The sequence below is a fragment of the Aythya marila genome (assembly GCF_965140915.1).
Source record: "Aythya marila genome assembly, chromosome: 20".
In the NCBI taxonomy this organism is placed as follows: Eukaryota; Metazoa; Chordata; class Aves; order Anseriformes; family Anatidae; genus Aythya; species Aythya marila.
Genome location: NC_139061.1, coordinates 7,813,414 through 7,827,974, shown reverse-complemented (window position 1 = coordinate 7,827,974; position 14,561 = coordinate 7,813,414). Strand labels below are relative to the sequence as shown.

At 46.0% G+C, this 14,561-nt stretch overlaps 1 protein-coding gene across 6 annotated transcripts in view; it reads right to left on the bottom strand.

Annotated features, from left to right (window-relative positions):
• PIGL (phosphatidylinositol glycan anchor biosynthesis class L) overlaps nt 1-14,561 on the bottom strand; it is a 70,468-nt gene that overhangs the window by 12,985 nt on the left and 42,922 nt on the right. For all 6 annotated transcript variants that reach the window (XM_082776182.1, XM_082776181.1, XM_082776180.1 and 3 more), the window contains exons 4-5: nt 11,486-11,553; nt 3,392-3,423 (exon numbers count right to left, since the gene is read on the bottom strand). In XM_082776182.1, coding sequence (XP_082632308.1) covers nt 3,392-3,423; nt 11,486-11,553 — 100 coding nt within the window. The remainder of the gene's footprint in view (nt 1-3,391; nt 3,424-11,485; nt 11,554-14,561) is intronic.

Sequence of the window (14,561 nt, the reverse complement as noted above, 5' to 3'; positions counted from 1 at the left end):
TTTTTCAGCGTGCCCTTGAACCGTGAAATTGTACAAAGGAGACAAAGAACAATGCTGAATTGCTACAAAGGCTGCCTAATGGGCCATTTCAGTGGGAGCCTATGCTCACATCCAATACTGCTTAGGCTGTTATGTCCCACTTTCAAACAGCCTTTTCCACTCACAAAACTAAAAGTGGTGACTTTTTTTTTCCCAGCACCACGGAGGGTTCCAGGACCATGCTCCCCTTCCAGCCCTCTTTTTGGACTGATCCTAGACCATGAGTTCCCAGCAAGCTGGATACAGCAGAGCAGGCACTCAAAGCAGAGTGCTTTTCTCCTGCTCTGGGCACTAAGGGGCAGGGTCAGAGGAGTCCCAGGACATAGCTGGCACTTCCATACGGCCAGACACCAACACGAGCCCGTGCCGTGCCAGGTACCAGAGGAAAACCCTCCTGCAGCCCCCAGCAGCTGCTGCTGCAGCCCCGGGCTGCCGGGAGATGGCGGTGTGAGGCAGCTGCGAGCAGCCACCGGGCTGCCCGGCCTTGGCTCGCTTTTGGCACCCTTCTGCCCTCCTGCCTTATCTGTGTCAGCGCTGCTCCCTGCTGTGGCCTCAGCCGTCCGGCCCTTGCAAGGTCATCATCTCCGTCCCTGCAGAGCAGCAGCTGTGCAACGCCATCTGGAAGGGCTGGTGGCGGTGCCAAGCTCCCTGCAGCGAGTCCTGGGACGTGCAGGAGCGCAGGCAGCGTGTGACCTGCACAGCCTGGGCTGCTCCCTGACCTCCCTTCACACTCCACCTCGACACGTGAGTTGCCACAAGAGTCCAGCTTGCTGCTGCAAAGGATGCTCCGCAGTCAGAAACGTGCTGCTGCTGCACACAGAAATGCCCTGACAGTTCTTATGTTCCCACTAAAGATATTTCTTGTTTCCAAGTAGCAAACTTGTCCTCTTTTCACCCTAACACGCCAACCCTCACACCCTCAAGGCTTGCAGGTTGTGTGCCTGCTGTACACAGACCTAGGAGAAACCAAACCTGGTGCTGTGCTGCCAGTAGGGCTGTGGCAAGGACTGCTCTCCCTTCGCTGCAGAGATCCTCTGGGCTGCCCAGCAGCCCCCTCTGCTCAGTGCATAGTTTCAGAGAGGAGTTTTTTTGGTGCTGCACTATGGCTCAGCAGAGGAAAGGCACTGATGCTGATCCTCTTGCTCTCGTAGTTGCCATTCCTACCTGCTTGCATTTTAGTCTTTAAGTGGGGGGGGGGGGACAGAGATAGAGCAAACATGGTGCAATGGGTCTTGCCTTTCCTGGACCCTGGCAATGCCTTGTGAATTCCTGTTTGCAAGGCCTGGTGTATGGTTATCCACCACCAATCTTTAAAAGCCTGGGCTGCTCTGTTAAACAGAGCTCTGTGCTCTCTTTCCTCACCATTTTTCCCCATGAAATACTAATGCATGCAGCAACTGCCCCCTTCAGTTCCCCAAAGCTCAGCTGTAAGCGCCCAAAACAACTGGAAGTGAACTCAGAATTATCAGCCCGGCTTTCTGGGCCCCCATCAGCCAGCCAGGCAAAGCAACGGGCATTTGAGCTGCACAAAATGACAGGCACCATGAGAGTCATCTGTGCTAGTGATATGACAAGGATCTCCACATGCTGACAGCAAAGGCTGCTCTGCATGAGAACGTGAGATGAAATGAAGCAGGGAAGGAATGTACAGTCCAGTAAGAGATGGAAAAGTGTTCAGAGAAACAGGCTGCTCCCTGCCAACCAGGGTAAGAGAAGCGCTGCCATTGATGAGTCCACTCCTGTGACACCAGCAGGTGAAGCTTTTCAGAGCCTGTTGTGCCTGTGACCTGGGCAGGACGGGATTAACAGTGTAATACAACCTCTCTAGGTTGGCAGAAAGGGCAAAATCAATATAGCTGGTGGATTAGCCCTAGAATAGAAGTGCATGAAGCCTGAAGCCTATTTGGCTTGGCTTTCTACTTCCAAATCACTTATGCAGCAGGTATGCCTAGAATGAGAAGATTATTAACAGATCTGTGTATGCTAAGGGCTTGTACTGCTCCTGACAGACGTTAGCACACCAATTCTTTTGAAAGAGCGGTGGTTATAGCTGGACAGGGCCAGTAGCAGGGGCGGATGCATATCCAGCAGCTGTCTCGTCTTCTTGAAACAAGCCTACGTGCTTGCCCCTAGCCTGGAGAACTTGATTACAGATTATAAAAAGCCTGTTGTCTTTATGCTGGCTAAGGGTATTAGAAAGCAAAGCAGGATATTTAGGGTGCTCATTTGCATATCAGTGAGGCAATGCAAGGCTTAGCTGGCTTCTGCATTTGCAGAGATTTTCTCCGGATTCCCTGATCACATGGGCTTACACAGGTTCACCTGCAAATACTTCCCTCTTACCAACAAGAGAGCAGGACATTTCCATGGCCTGAACGTGCCTTTCAGCTCTACCCAGACAGCCTCAATCCCAGCATCACTCTTGTTTCATTAAGCCCCTCTGATGCACAGCCCTGCACGCCTGCCAGATCAAATTATAAATACCAGGAATTTCAATGAGACTGGAACTATATTTGGAAAGGCTTAGCGTAAGCAGCAGCATGGGAGCTCCCCGTTCCTTTGGCGTTTGTAGGTCATGTCAGATGTGATGTAATCAGAGCAGCAAGGCTTTCATATAGCTTCAGGAGTTTCTTGATGCTGCTACAGAAATGGAAATGTTATCTATATGTTGCTCTGTTTTAAACCTGAACCAATTTGATGCACAGCCCATCCAGCCTATTCCAGACCACAGTGCATCTATCAAACCAGCACGAACAGAGCATGAAGCTGGTTCAGTCTAGATAAGGCCTGACATCCAGCAGTGACATCCACCACTGCAGTTCCTTGTTCCTTGTCCTTACTGCACACAGCATCTACACAGCTCTGCTGCATCCCAAAGATGAACAAATTGAAGTTCCTGGGAAAGAAGTTGGCATTAATACCCATGTTTCGTAGACGGGGGAATTGAAGAGACCAGAGTGAGAAATCAGTCAGGGCATTGTGCCATATTGGCTCCAGCTCTCTCCACTAGATCTTGGTCTGCAACATGTTACTAGCAGGGACTTAAAACTGATTTTGGACTTATATTCAAGCAAGACATCAACAAGCATAGAGCAAACACTGGGTCACACCACTGATACAACCCCAAAGGACAGGAAAGACACCAGCTCCTCAAACCAGACAGCAAAGTGACTGTGGAGGAGCCTGAGCTGGTGAAATGCTGCAGGGATATAAAAGAGCAAGGAAGAGTTCAGCTGTGGGTTTCATTTGCATTTCAAATAGAGCTGAGTTAGGCATAGGAAACCCTGGACAGAACATGCATGTAAAAAGTTGCTTAATGCCTGCAGGGTCGTGGATGTTTTGTGTGACATACCTTCAGGTAACTTCTGCTCTGAATGCAGGTACCTGTGAATGAAGAGAGAAATGTAGGTAAATAATCAATGAAGTTACTCAAATCCTGATTTTACAGCTACAAACTCTGTATGCTACATTAATCCATTTCTCTTAATACACACATTTACAATGGCTGATCAGGAGCAGACACCGGATGCGTATGTCAGGTAGTGGTAAGCCTCATTCCCCACAATTCTGCCTTTACTTTTCTCATGCTGGCTGCTGGGACACAGCACAAATAACTTCCATATATCCAATTCACTCTCAAATACCTCACATTGTACTAAGGGAAGCTGTAGGAGGCTGCCAAAGGCTATTCACCTCTGAGAGCATTTGCTCTTTAAAGTCCTTGCCTGCTGCCCAGGGACATAGCTGGCAGTTCCTGCTTGGGGACCAGCTTCCTTTTGTCTAACCCGTGCTGGCACTGGAACATCCAAGAAGCTCTGACTGGTTGCTCACTAAGACTTTGATCTTTTCATTACTTTTTCCTGGGAAGATTCTGTATAAAAATGTGTTCCATGGAAACAGAATGAGGGGACAAGCACAGGACACGTGAAAAGTGATGGTACGCCCATTAAGAAGTGTAAGCAAACAATCCTGATATGCTGAAAGTGTCTGAGGGTGTTAGCTTCAATTCTCTTTTAATTCTCATGATTTTCCTGTTCTAGCCTGTGGTTTGTGGCCTCAAAGCACTTATGCTTACATCACCACTTGCACTGCCTCCAGATTTGGCCCATCACAGAGATGGGAGGAAGCAGGCCTCCAGCAGATGGCACTCAGAGCTGTCCCACACCCAGGTTTGCTCTTCCATAAGAAAAATCCAAACAATGGAACATTTGCCAAAAAGAGAAAGGAAATAAAAAAAGGAAAATTATTTAACCCTGTGTAATATTTAAAAAGATTGTTATCATCTTATAGTGGTGTATTTAACGAAGGACAATGTGACAGTTCATGTGTAAATCAACCAGGATAAAACATACATTATATGCAAACTGTTATGTTTCTCTAGTCACTTTCAAACTAGGATTATCTCTGGCTATTGGTTAAGTTCAAGGAAAAGGATTAGCTACACAGGCGTAGACAAAATAGGAAGCACTGAGTAATGAATACCCAAAGCAATTCAAAGCAAAAGTCAAGCCAGAAATGCAGGTCATGACAGAACACAAACAGCAATCAGAAGACATATGCCTTAAATAGATTCTCCTGATGATGCTCCCTCCTTCTCCAGAGCCAAAGATCTGCAAGCAACACCATTTCATACTAAACAATGGCCTTGTAACACTGACTTGGCCACCTTCTACCCCACTACCCAAACCCTACTGTTCAGACATTGCCAGCAATTTTTCAGGGCTGGGGGAAAGGTTTAAGTATCTCCATTAATGTCAGCTCTTCTCTTCTGCTCGAGGCTTCTTTCCCCCAGCGAGGCTGTGGCCACCCAAAGAGGTGATTCAGCACTTGGTAAAGCTAGCAGGGTGGGAACTTTTTAGAACAACCTTGAAGAGAGAAAGCAGTGAGAGGTTGTGAAATTTTGCTAACTATCCCAAGTCCTAGTACCTGTTCTATAGAAGGACCTTGAAAGCACTGACTGACAACAAATGAAAGATTGTGAAGAGCTGCTCGAAGAGTGAATTATTAATAACTATCCCTGGCCACTAGAAACAGAAACAGAGAGATCCAGTCCATACGGAAAAGTTTCAGCAGGACTAGAGGGTATCTTCAACAGAAGGAAAGTTTTTATCCAGCAGAAAATTAAGGAGCTTGTGTTTCTATAAAGATTCAGAGAGGCGCAACCTATTTGGTTACTGAAAGATCCGTAATGCTACAGCCAGGCAGACATGACACTGATCTGGAAGAATAGGCACAGAGAAATTCTGATTCTCTCCTTATCCTTTTAGTCCTGAGCCAAATGCTTCAGTACTCAGCAAGGCTCCGTGCAGAGGTCTGGGAATGGGCTCCACCCAGATGCAGAGGAATTGCAGCCTTGCTCATCTGTATTTCTCAGGCTAGAGATGGCAACGAACTGTGGTTGCAGAGAGAGAGAGCACAACATAAAACTCTTCCTCCTGCACACATTCATAAAACTAGCCAATCCTCTCCCAAATCAATCTCTTACTCCCATCTCCACCCTGCTGGAGCTGTCTCCATGGGACACTTCCAAGTAGGGGAGAGGTTGCAGCTGTCTGTTGTTGCCATTTTGGGAATGTTGTTTTATGGATTGGACTTGCTGTGGTTTGGGCGAAATGAGTTTGGCATAAAATCTCGACAAGTCAAACACAAACAGGCTCTTTTTTTTTGGAGCTTTTTCCTTTTTTTTTTTTTTTTTTTTTTCCAGACAGACCTTTTCTAAATTGTTTTTCTTTTCAAATACAAAGTGATCTAAGGTGGCTTGTTCCCACCCACCCACCAAGTGCTAGAGGCCAGCCAACTACAGGACTCCTCGCACTGCACCCCCTTTATTACACCTGTAGGAGGTTTCAGACCCGTGTCTGAAGGGAACTGAGACCCTCTGCAATGAACTCTAAGAGGCAGTGAGAACTGTAATGGCACCCACCACCTCTGCATTGCAAGGACTCAGCCCCAGCTCCCTCCCCCAGGACCAGCAGCTATCTGAAAGCTATTGCTCTCCGTAGCTATTACCTGTGTCTGTCCAGCAGAAAAACGGCAACGGTTCATCGACCCCCCTCCTGCAAACTGCAGAGCTGAGTCAGCTCCCACATTCCCTCTTTATTCAGTCAACCTCAAGGAAAGCTGTGAGCAAAGCGGGTGGCTAGCTCCCAAGTACAGACCACTGCTACCTCCCCATGATGGCAAGAAGGAACAAGTCAAGATGGAGCTGAGACCTCGGTGCTGGGGAATGCAGAACTCCTCTGGGGTAGGAGCAGGACTGATGCCCTGGTGGGTGGACTGCAGTTTTGGTGATGTTCTCTTCAGGGAGAAATTGTTCACTGAAATCAATGACTTCACTCTCCAATTAGTCTCCCGTGCCAAAGGCAAAAACCTTCACTGTGCAGTGCTGGATGCTGTACAGCAGTGGGGAAATGCAGTTTTCAAAAGCATGGCAAAAGAATGGACAATCTCAAAGATATCTTGGGGCTCAGTTTAGGATCCTAACCTCTAATCTGCCCAATCAATCTTATGGAACAGATGTGAAAGAGGAAGAACAGTCAGTCTCCTAGGAATCTCTGAGACATGAGAGGGATATACTTGCCAGATGTTGAGTGTTTACTATCTGGAACGCCTCCCCCCGCCCTAACCGGACTTTCTGGCTGCCTTTCCGTGCACCCTGAAATACACCAAGTAACAACATGCAGCTTTTTAAACACTGTTCAGGCACTCCATACTCATGCATGCTGCAGCGGCAAAATATGGTTCTGCCAGTCAGAAAAAAAGGTGGCGATTCAGAGATTTTCCAGCTGACAGAACTTCTCTTTGGCTCTGTGCTTTGGTCCCTGCACTGTCTGGGAGAAGAATGTGCAGTGTCACTGCTCCTGTCATGCTGCTAGCAGCCTAGTGATGCTGGGAAGGGCATTCCTTGAGGCTGTTTCTTTGGAAAAAAATACTTCTTGGGGGGGGGGGGGGGAATCCCTGCTGACTACCAACAATAGGATGCCCTGCGCTCAACTTTATCCTAAGGGCTCTCAACAAGATCACTGAAGGGCACTGGGGTGAATGAGCTTAGTCAAATTAAGGAAGGAGGGAGCAGGGACAAAGGAATGAGATAAAATCTAGGAGGAAATACCCAGCTAGATATCAACAGAATGTATGCCAGGCATGGGGCAGTCACACAAAGGGAAAGGACAGAGAATCAGACGGTAAAAAGAGGAGGACATTTCTTGACCTTATGAGCACAGTGTGGGTGCAATCCCAGCCACCATTCATAAATTCCCCTATTACTTAAGACAATTAAGACCATTAAAACAAACACCAGGAGTGAGCTGGACTGTCAAAGGACAAACAGAAGCATATGATACTGGAAGCTGTTATTTCTTCAACACTGCTCTTTATTTTGCAGGGACTGTAGAACTCTGTCAGGGCCTGAACAATCCCAAACACACACACCAGGGACATGGGAAATCCTTTTCCAAGGTGGAACAAATAATAGCCAGTTTGGAAAAAGGATTTGCTGGGAAAAGGCAAGGGAAATGCAAGACTGCAGCCTGCTTTGAAAACATAAATGAGATGTCACTGATTTGAAATGTGTGGGCTACAGCTGCTTAAAAGGAGCGAGACAGCAGAGTTCCATTCTAGCCCTGCACTGTAAGAAGCTAACCAATTAAAAATGGTAGATGGTGTCCCATTCACTATCATCAAGCTAATCATTGAAGAAACAGCTTGCTTCTTGCTCAATGTGTCCTTAAAGACCTGACCTTGGAGACTCAATACGAGCAGAACTGTGCTTTGTAGGGATGTAATCCAGTTGCTGGCTTTTGAGAGCTGTACCCACTGAGTCTGTGGGATTTGTCTGGACAATGCGCTGTTCATTTTGATGTACTTACATGTAATTGGCATTTAATCAATCCTCCTCTTTCAAGGAGCCCTGGTGCAACCCACCTGCACAAGGCCATGTCCCGTGGCATTCATAAATGGGGTGTTCAAAAGTCAGGCTGTCACACCTAAGTGCAAAAAGGCATCAGTGGCACTCAAGCTGCATCATAATCAACTCCAGAGAGATAAAGAACTAAGCTCACAAATATCACCTCTGCACAGTCTCATTTACAACCTACCACTGAGCTGACGGATGGTAAGAAACATCCTGCAGGACTGAGAGGTGTTTTTCCAAATGGAGTTGACGAGAATAGGCTCAGCTAATGATTCTTTGATGTAGCTTTTTATACGGCATCGTTGATATAAGTTTTATGGATGCAGTTGCTATAACAACATAATGCACAGTGGTTAAATATAGCACCTCCTATTTTCCACTCAGTTTGCTCTGCCCTAAGCAGACAAGGACTATTCTTTACTGTTCTAGCTGGGATGAAATGGATTTGATTGCTTGCTGAAGAAAACAAGTGGTACAGTCCTGCCTCCCCCTCACAAAGACCATTCCTCTCCACCTTAAGCAAGCCAACAACAAAATCAACAGCCCTCCTTTTGCTAGGCTACTGGACAAGAGGGCTTGTATAAAATCAAAACACGCGATGACGTGCAGAACTAAAACTTCTTGATATTCCATGTGATCTCAGTGCAAACACTGTGATTTCAAATAGCAGGAAAGAGAGGTTGTCAAACATTCCTGTCACGTAGTATTTACCACACTTGTTATCGTAGTGCCTCGCTACTGACCCAATGCTGAGAAAGGGAGCTAAGTGATGGTGATGTCACTCGAGACCTTCTCTTCCTTGTGGGTGTGTGTACAGGGTCCAGCCTCTCTTGGCCATAGGGAAGCTCCTATTGTGGGGATAATGGAATGATGTTGCCAAGTCAAGGCCACGGGGAAAGAAACAGAGCTAGAGGCCTGTATTCAATTCTCCCTTCTTTGCTGTAGTGTTTTGTTTTGTTTTGTTTTCCAGTCTGGGAGGCAGAACTGAAATACTCCCAGGGGAGAATTAAATCAAATAGAGATCTCTGTTCCTCAGCAATCCTCCTTTTTTTTAATTCTTCCCTTATTTTTCCCTTGCAAAGGAATAAATCCACCCTCGAACTCTGGCATGGCACAGATCTGAAGCCTAGGCACGTAACAGCAGTTGGGACTCCCCACAAGGTGTCAAGAGGATGTTTGGTGCAAGTGTAAGGCACGCTGCTTCCAAGTAGTTCCTGCTCCTCTGAACGCAGCCTCTGTCCCAGACCCTAGGAAGGATATTTACACCCTTAGTGGATAATGCCAAGCCATCTGCTCAGTTATGACCATTTCCTGAACTGTTTTGTTCCTTGATGCTGTTCAATAATTTCTATCTCCTGAAGCAAGGTCTCGCAGGTTGGATATGTCCTGTTGTACCTCTGCTTCTGCAGCAAGAAACCTCTTAGTGGGCATAAGGCAGATCCTCCCTAGACTGGGAGCATCCCAAAGACCTGGGGATCGCGGCACCAGCCCTCTGCCTCACCCTTTCCACTTACAGCCACCGTGGAGGCAGAACCCTGCAGACCTTGTTTAAAGATGGTTAATAAATACATTGCACATGATACCGGGAGGGAAGAGTTCATTTGCCTTTTTCTTGCCATGTAGCACTGGGGCCCTGGGGGCAGCAAGCACTGTTTTGCAAAGCCCTGCTAGCAGGGAGGTATGTGAGAAGCCTCAGCATATGCTCCCAGTGCTGCCTGCACTAGCTCATACGCGAGAATTCATCAGGGTACTGAAAATCAGGAGCGATACAGTCACGCTCTACTTCCTCCATGACACAAACTGAAAAATAATGAGAGCAAGCAAGCCACTAAAAATAAACTTAACCTTTCAGTGGCCACAGCATCACTCCTGCCAAACACAAATGACTGGGCTGCCATGCTTATTTCTGCTGATTCAGGACCGGAAAAGAGACAAGACACAAACCAGCCCTTAATTACTGAGAGCTGCTTATAACCCCAGTGGCCGTTATTAGCAGACATCTCATCTGCCCAGGACAATATTCTGCTGTAGACTAAGGACTAATACAAAAATCTGAGCTCAAGGTGCTTGCAGATAACGAATACTTCCTAGTAACAAACTCTGAAACAAGAAAAAGGTTAATAGCCCTGGTGCTCACTCAGGAAACCTAAAGCGCGAAGGTAGGAAAGTGATTTCTGCACAGCCACAAAGCAAGACAGCAGAAGAGCTGGAATAAAAATCGAGAGCTCTTCCTAAACAGCTGCTAGCTTGTTTTCCCTGTATCTCTTCAGGATGTAGGGGAACACCTCACAGTCTTTCCTCTATTCCTGTTTGCTGGCTGTATGGAGACTGACAAGCAAACACTGAGGTCCAGGCAGCTGGAAGCTCTGCCCTCCCTCTGTGCCAACAGCATGAGCACTGGCCATCAATCTTTGTCCTTCAGTTGCTCCTCAAACAACATTGTGCTGCAAAGCATCTCCCTGCTTAATGCAAACAAACACACTGTTTGCTTTAACTTCACCTCCTTTCTTTCTGTTAGGATATTTCAGGAGTTACTGGAAAAGGACATGATCTCCTCTAACACTGAGTTCTAGGCATCAGATAGGATCAAAAACTCAGCATCTTCCCAGAGGAGCTCGGTGGGTCACATAAGGGTTATGTGGCACTGCTGCTTTCGTCAGGCAAGTGACAAAGGCAAATGACTGTGATGTTCGAGAGCCAGAGTTATTTGAATTGCACAGATGATTCAGAAAACAAATGTGTGCTAAAAATACAAGATATACTTGCAAAGAGTTCCTCTCATACCTGGAAAAGGCAGGGGCAGCTCTGGGGGAGATCTCTCTAGGACACAATAAAGTCTGAATGAACAGACAGTTACAATACAGTTGTCTTGCCAGGAAACATTTGGGTGATTTTAATACAGGAGATTTTAGTCTAGCATCCTTCCTACATCACAGCACAGAGACAGAGGCTCTCCGAATTTAAAGAATAAAGCAGTAAAACAATCAACTGACTTACAAGAAGCAGTAAATAGGAACTGTTCTAGGGAAAGAGCAATGTCCTTGGCCCAAAGTGGTAAATGCAGATACCCAGATGGGATGGCAACATCCTCTGGAACAATGGTGCAGACCTCTTCAAAATCCACCAACGAGCCCCAGCTCTGGCATCAGCTATTCACACACTCTACTCAAACCAGAAATGAAAAGTTATCTGTTACATATTTTAGTGGAATTGCATCCACTACACAGTGCTAGGAATCAGGAGGTCCTGGTGGATCACTGGGATCAAGAAAAAGAAGAGCAGAAGAGGCCCCAAGGAAAGGAAGACTAGCAAAGCACCAGCAGGTGGATTAATAAAGGATGCTGTGGGTCATTTACAACACTGTGGGAATTCCTCCAAATAATATCATGTCCCATGGCCTGGAACTCAGGTGTAACAGCAAAGTTAAAACTTCTGTAGTCTCTAGCTAGTCATTATCTGCTGACACACGAACACCCCGTTCACTTGCTGTAACACTACAGCAAGGCCTCCAACAAAACACGCAGAACACTGTACCTTAAAGCAGTGTAAAGAGAAATGTGGTTAGCATGACCACTCACTCCTCCTGCATCAAAGCTTACCACCTGCAAAACAAAACCACAGAAACAATAAACGTTTTGAAGAAAGAGGCAGCACAGTAACCAACTTCAACATCTAAAGCAGCGCTGCCCCAGCCCATTGTCTCCAAAGAGTTGTTTTTGTGTTGCACAACAAAACCTTGTGTGTGAACTCATGCTATAGAAACACAACTAAACAAGTCAGTGAAGACGCTTTGGAACCAATGACTACCCAGTCTAAGAGCTTAAACAACAGGAAAAGGAGAAGTATCATGTTCCCAGCGGCAGGATGCACTTGTTACCTATGGTCCAAAGGCTACTTTCAGCTACTTTCAGAGTCTTGACTCAAATGGTCCAGCTCCATGAATCGCTTTTGGATCTGAGAACATACCAGAATGCCTGTGGATTGCAAGGTGAAGGCGATAGTTTGCTGTGTTGTGAGCCAGGACATATTGCTCTAACAACAACAACACAATTATGTATTACTGTCCTGATTGTAACGAGGTTTCATCACAGGATAACATAGTGATAAAATAATCTGATATGAGAAGAAGCCTTTTTAAAGAATTGTCTGACTACACTTTTTGTACAGCCAAGTCAGGCTGTTAGCTGAATGAGAAGGTCGTGTTGGTTTTTTTTGCTTCTCTGCAGGGAGAAACGGGCACTTCATAACGCAGAAGTAATGTGTGAATGCAGCATTAACAAGTCACTGTCCAAAGCACAGAGCACCCTTGGCTCCCTGCCCTCAAACCTACCAGTAACGTGTTAGGGGTGAAGCATCCACCTTAAGGGCTCACTCTGCCCAGTATTGTGAAGAGAGTATTTAAAATAACCCAGAAGACAAACTGGCAGCACAGAGTGTAGAGCAGGCAGGGTATTTGTGGTGCTACTTGTATGCTTTCCAGATGGTGAACAGCCTAAAGTTAGGTTTTCACTGTGCAAGAGGCCAAACAGCAGAGTTCTTCACAGCTCTCTTCCCTGTGACCAGGAAGAAATTACAGCCTCCCTACAATTCAATCAATATCTGCTTCCTTGCCAGCTTGTTCTCTCTTCAGGGAAGGAAATGCTATTGCCTTGCTTAGTCACCACAGCTGCCTTCTCAAAATCTATTCTTTAAGCAGGGCCTGAAGTACTGGGTTAAAGATCAAGGGAAGATCAAAAGCTACCCTGCCCGTCCTGCAACTTTCTACTCCACCCTCCAACAGGAGAGGCCCTCAAACACGGGAGATATTGTGTAAAGAGGGAGAGGAAACACAGAGACAGTGATAAGAAACACTTCAAAAAACAAAAACTCCAGACAAACCTGCTTATAAACCCACCCACCCAGTACAAGTCCGCAGTTAGACTTTCCACTTTGTTCAGTGGCTGTAGCAACGTTGCCACCCAGCAGCAGGGTTATTCATTACCAGCAGGAAGTCAGGGGACCCAAAGTGGTTTTGTTCAGGTTCTAAGAAGCATTTCCTGGTCATCCCCTTTATAAGAAAAATTACGTCTTCTGCTTTGGCTGCTTTTTTTGCACATTACCTGAGAGGCTCTCTGCAGGGACTGCATGCTCTGGCATGGTGCTCAGGCCTCCCTAGGATTATCAGCTTTCTGAGCAACTCATCTGGGAAAGATGTTATTAAATTCTGCACAGTTCAGGGAGCCAGCATAGCACCGTGTATTTTACAGATAAGAAAAGACATCCTTGAAGTCACTTCTACCTAGAGTGGCACTCTCCTAAAATGGCAATGTATTCATCTCACCGCCGGCAGAATAAATTCCTGAGCAGGTGATTAACAGTGTGAGTCTGCTTGGGGTTGGGCTTGCGCTAAACCTTTTAACTGAACAGGGACAAAGAGAGGTTTTGTCTCTTCTGCCTGACCATTTATGTCCATTTAACCTGTACAAATACAACATCTTTGAGATTACTACTCTGCTGTCAAATGTGGTTGAAATTGGCTAATGGGCTCTAAAGTCTTTTGAAACATGCACATGCACACACACAAATACAATTGCAGTACTCTTGTTTCCTTGGGAAACCAAGCTAAAAACTCAAGGCAAGCCAAAGTACACATTTTCTCTTCTATGGGGAACATGAGAGAACAAACCAAAGACCAAGATAAGAGACTGCAGTGAGCAGATGAAATAAGCTGAACGCTGTTTTGACAAAACTGGCTCAGGCCAATTTTTGGGTTAGGAAAATTTATGTTGGTAGCACGAAGCTGAGTTAGTAAATATTCTTGATGTGGAAATTATCTGTTCAGAAACACCTTTGGAGGTTTTCCTTCTCCACATCTGTTTTGAAATAGGAGCTGCTGTTCTTAGTGCTGCTGCAGTTATATAACAGTTGAACCAACTAAAGGGATCGCATGAAGTTAATTTTCAAATGATGTTGTCTAATTTACTGTTAGGACATTTGCAACTGAATAGCCTACCTCCTCGGTATACAAACCTGTGCACACAATTACCTGCACACTGACCTGGCCACAGTGGCATTTACTTTACCTGCAAAGAGGTCATCTTTGAAACACTAGCCCTTGCCCTTAGATCCTTCAGGCTGACTCTGACTGAGTTGTCCCACCTATGTGGAGCTTCTAGGTCTGTGGTCTAAAGAGGGCATCGATTCCGCAGCATCACTGTGGTGTTCCTTAAAGCAGGCTCCTTAAGCAAGACTTAAAGCAGGCAGCAATCACATGGAAATACATTCCTCTGGCTTCAGGGATTAATTTCATTGATAACAAATCTGAATTTCTTTCTCACATGCTAAAGATATTTTCACATGGGAGCATTTGCTTCTTCCACGTGGTGCAGCTAGCTGGTGTGCTTGCTTTGAACACTTAACCCGAACCAGGCTGCTGAGGAAATCAAGCAAACAATCAGGGCAGGATGAAAAAACCTGAACATCTTGAAACTGTCTGGGTTAAAAACAGGCTTAGCAAGTTCTGGGAGCAAAAGGCTAGGATAGGAAATACACTTGATGTGGAAATTATTGCTCAATGAAATCTTCAGGGCAAGAGGGAGTTCCCTCCCCACACCTGTTCTGAAATGGGAGC